Below are 3444 nucleotides of genomic sequence, written 5' to 3' on the forward strand. Positions count from 1 at the left end.
ATATTCACTTAATATTACAGATATTCACTTAATATTACAGATATTCTTTTGGTGCTAAAGGGGTAAGGAATCATTTATGAATTAAAGGATGTTTATTTACTCCAAAATGTTGGACTGTACACTTAATTTTCTTAACATATTATAATAAGGCCGACTGTATGTTAAAGCAGCCGGTTTTAAAATCTTAAGGCTCCAAAATACTACTGTACCAAATCCTCCATCCAGCCATACTGTACATCTACTCTGATATATATATACTGTATACTGTAAGTTTGACCACGTATAACAAAACACAACTTCCGGGTTATGACAGCAGTTTACTATCAGTCCAAATAAAACAAAATATTTTGAACAGAAATACAGTCAACCTCATATCATTTATTCTCACCCAAACAAAACTGACATATGTACCAAGCAAATAAAATAGTAAATACAAAACAAAAAAGCAAAAATAGATTAAAATCCAATATGCTTGTGCTTATATTGTCCCTTTCTCAGCCATGATATTAAAAAATTAGATAAATGATATTGTTACATAAAAATATAGTCCTTAAATTGTGCACAAAAATAAATAACCATCCTTTCTGAAGCTACTTAGCACAGCAGCTAACTAGCGATTAGCTTAAACAGCGATTAGCATGATAGTAACATTCCCTCAGAAAATACAACTTAACAGGACATTGACAGTCAATTACAGTACAGTCAGTGTTACACCATGAATATTTTCAGCTCACCTAGCAGGGAATATTTAAGTAGACTGTATGAAGCAGGCACGGATGGAGACGACAGACAACACACGTGTCTACCACAGCTAGAACCATCTGAGCATGCGCAGACTCTGCGCCGGTTGCCATGGTTTTTAACTGTCGTAAACACAACTAATCAGAAGATGAAAGCAGCTTCTGAAGTAGTTCTAAGACAAAGTCTGGTGATAAACTACATGTTTTATTCTCCCCATTTGAGTCAATAACTAAAGACGGACACAAACAAATAAAGTAAGTGTAATATTTTAAATATGCATTTTACATTGTGACCACCAGAGGCTCCCCGTGAGCAATGTGTGAGTTTTTACAGCAATATGACTTTTTTTTTTCTTCCAGGATTGAATTACTTGAGTTTTGTCAGATTAACTTTGGTTTTAAAACAAAGGATAAAATTACTTTTTTGTGTGTGTGTAAGTCAGTTTTAATGTTGGCATAATTTTACATTTATAAGTGCAGACAATGAAACTTGTAGCAACGTTTTTCAAAATATATAATTATTTTTTTTATGGATAAAAAGTAAATTTAATAGGCAAGTGTTAAATTAGAGTTTGTTTCTCTTCCTTTGAAAATAAATGATATTCTTAAATGTATCTCACCTGAAAGATATGAAAGAAGATGTGTGTGTTTGCTGATCACTCAAAAGACTATAGAAATGTTAAATAATATCTAACTATATAATGATTTCTTACATCAAACTTTTGATATTTATCTGATTAACTGTTCAGTTTGTGATATTCATAGTAACTTTATGTTATTTACATGTAAGCAAACAAAAATGTTGTGGATTTTATTATAGGGTTGGGATTTTAGGTCAGGATTCTGGTTTTCTATCTCTTGACATTTTTACACTAAGTTTGGTTTTATTTGTTTATGTATATCATCATATAAGTTTTTATTATTTTACTTATAGAGGATGAGGAACGAGATTGCAGCGGTGGTTTCCTTCTTGAAAAGGCTGGTGAAATTAAAGAATAAGGTGGAGGTGGAGAAAATGGATTTGTTTGCTGAGAGGCTAACAGTGGCGCTGCAGGAGAAGTTTGAGGGACACTGGGTCCCTGAAAAGCCCAGCAAAGGCCAGGCGTACAGGTACGCTCAGCGGGACACCCATGGTTTGTGGGTCATTCCGTCTCTTTAAAAGTGTGATAAATGAATAATTAAGAAACAATTGGTAAACATTTCAGAATTCTTTAAGACCAAAGTGCATGTGATGTCCTGAAAATGTGTTGAAATGACATGGAGTGACCCTAGCTGTCCTCTGGTCAGCCTCAGCAGCTAAAAGCGCTGATCCTTGTGTGTTTTTCAGGTGCATCAGAGTGAACGCGTTCCACAAATATGACCAGGAGCTGCTGCGTGCCTGCAGTGAAAGTGGGGTTCACTACGGTGACCTGGGGCTGCCCTGGGAAATCACTCTTTGGGTGGATCCAGGAGAGGTTTGTGGCAGGTGAGGAACAAAAACACACAATTATTCTTCACTCTGTTTTTTAGACTTTCTATTCCTAGGTTTAGTTTATTGGTTTATTCAGAGCATAAACACTATACACTCTGGTCAAACCAAGCTTATGTTTAGCCCCACCCACATTTGATGTCTGTTTTACAAAATACAATATTAATTGATAATCAAGAAAAATTACATACATTAAAGCCTCTGATTATTTGTGATCATGGAATTCATGTTCTGAATCAGAAAATTAAATCCAAACCTTTTTAGTTTTTGCTTTTTATTTAAAATCTGGTCCCAATATGACATGGAAATGCCTCACATGCATGTTTTGGGACAATATCATGCATATACATGCAATTTTTCTTCCATAAATAGCGAGTGTTACATACACAATCTTGATCATAATCTCGCTCTATGTAAACACATGACTGGGTGGGATTTCGTGCAAAACTTGAGTCCAAATGAAAACAAATGACACAGACTAAACCCTCATGTTTTGAGAAAATATCAAACATTTCCAAGATATTTTTCCTGTAAAATGGGGGGCTGGCCGTTTTAACATTTATTCTGATATGTGGGAGGGGTCAGATATTGGTATGTTCATGTCAGATATGTGTGTCTGGGGTCATACTATTAAATTAAACGTAAATGGTTTGTCATTGCTGACATGTTTTTGTGTGTGTGTGTGTGTTATTGTTGCACAGGTACGGAGAGCAGAATTTCCGTTTCTCAATTGCCACATTTTCCTCCGATAAGGATGAGATGACATCGGACTATCACTCGGGTTCATCTGATGAGGGGAGCACACGTTCCTCCCCCCTCACCATCACCAACAGGAAGTGCCAGGTAACCCAGGGAGCAGAAGCCACACCCCCCTCACTTATTCTTAAACTGTTGGTGCTTCTGTGTTTGAACTGATCTTCAACCTTTTCTTTCCCCAGGCGTTAAATCCAGATGCTCCAGCTTGGGAACCCAAAAAGAAGCTGTCAGGAATGGTTCATAAAATTCCATAGCCTCAGCACAGCTACCGGTGCCTCCTCCACCAGAGCCAAGGCCCCCCTCATTATCTTTTGAGGGTCTTTTTTTGAATTAATTTTTTAACAATATATCAATGTACAGTAAGTCTTTTTTTTTTTTTTTCAACAATGTACAATAAACATATTTCGAATTTTACATTTTCTTTGATTTTACTTCATAAACATTAAACAGAAATTTACTGGTAGCCAGCTGCCAAACAAA

At 35.9% G+C, this 3444-nt stretch overlaps 1 protein-coding gene across 1 annotated transcript; it reads left to right on the forward strand.

Moving 5' to 3' along the window:
• The first annotated feature begins 977 nt into the window (after window positions 1-977).
• LOC114470094 (protein BTG3-like) lies at window positions 978-3218 on the forward strand. Its single transcript, XM_028458107.1, has 5 exons — window positions 978-1060; window positions 1675-1850; window positions 2068-2205; window positions 2910-3051; window positions 3147-3218. The coding sequence occupies exons 2-5, from the start codon at window positions 1678-1680 to the stop codon at window positions 3216-3218; spliced, it is 525 nt and encodes a 174-aa protein (XP_028313908.1). The 5' UTR covers window positions 978-1060; window positions 1675-1677.
• Window positions 3219-3444: the final 226 nt, after the last annotated feature.

The sequence above is a fragment of the Gouania willdenowi genome, chromosome 9, assembly GCF_900634775.1.
Source record: "Gouania willdenowi chromosome 9, fGouWil2.1, whole genome shotgun sequence".
Lineage (NCBI taxonomy): Eukaryota > Metazoa > Chordata > Actinopteri > Blenniiformes > Gobiesocidae > Gouania > Gouania willdenowi.

Excerpts from the sequence above, each read along its gene's own strand:
- LOC114470094 (XM_028458107.1), top strand. The coding sequence starts at position 1,678 with ATGAGGAACGAGATTGCAGCGGTGGTTTCCTTCTTGAAAAGGCTGGTG. Across the intron at positions 1,851-2,067 it reads AGCAAAGGCCAGGCGTACAG|GTGCATCAGAGTGAACGCGT; the intron begins GTACGCTCAGCG and ends TGTGTTTTTCAG. Across the intron at positions 2,206-2,909 it reads CCAGGAGAGGTTTGTGGCAG|GTACGGAGAGCAGAATTTCC; the intron begins GTGAGGAACAAA and ends ATTGTTGCACAG.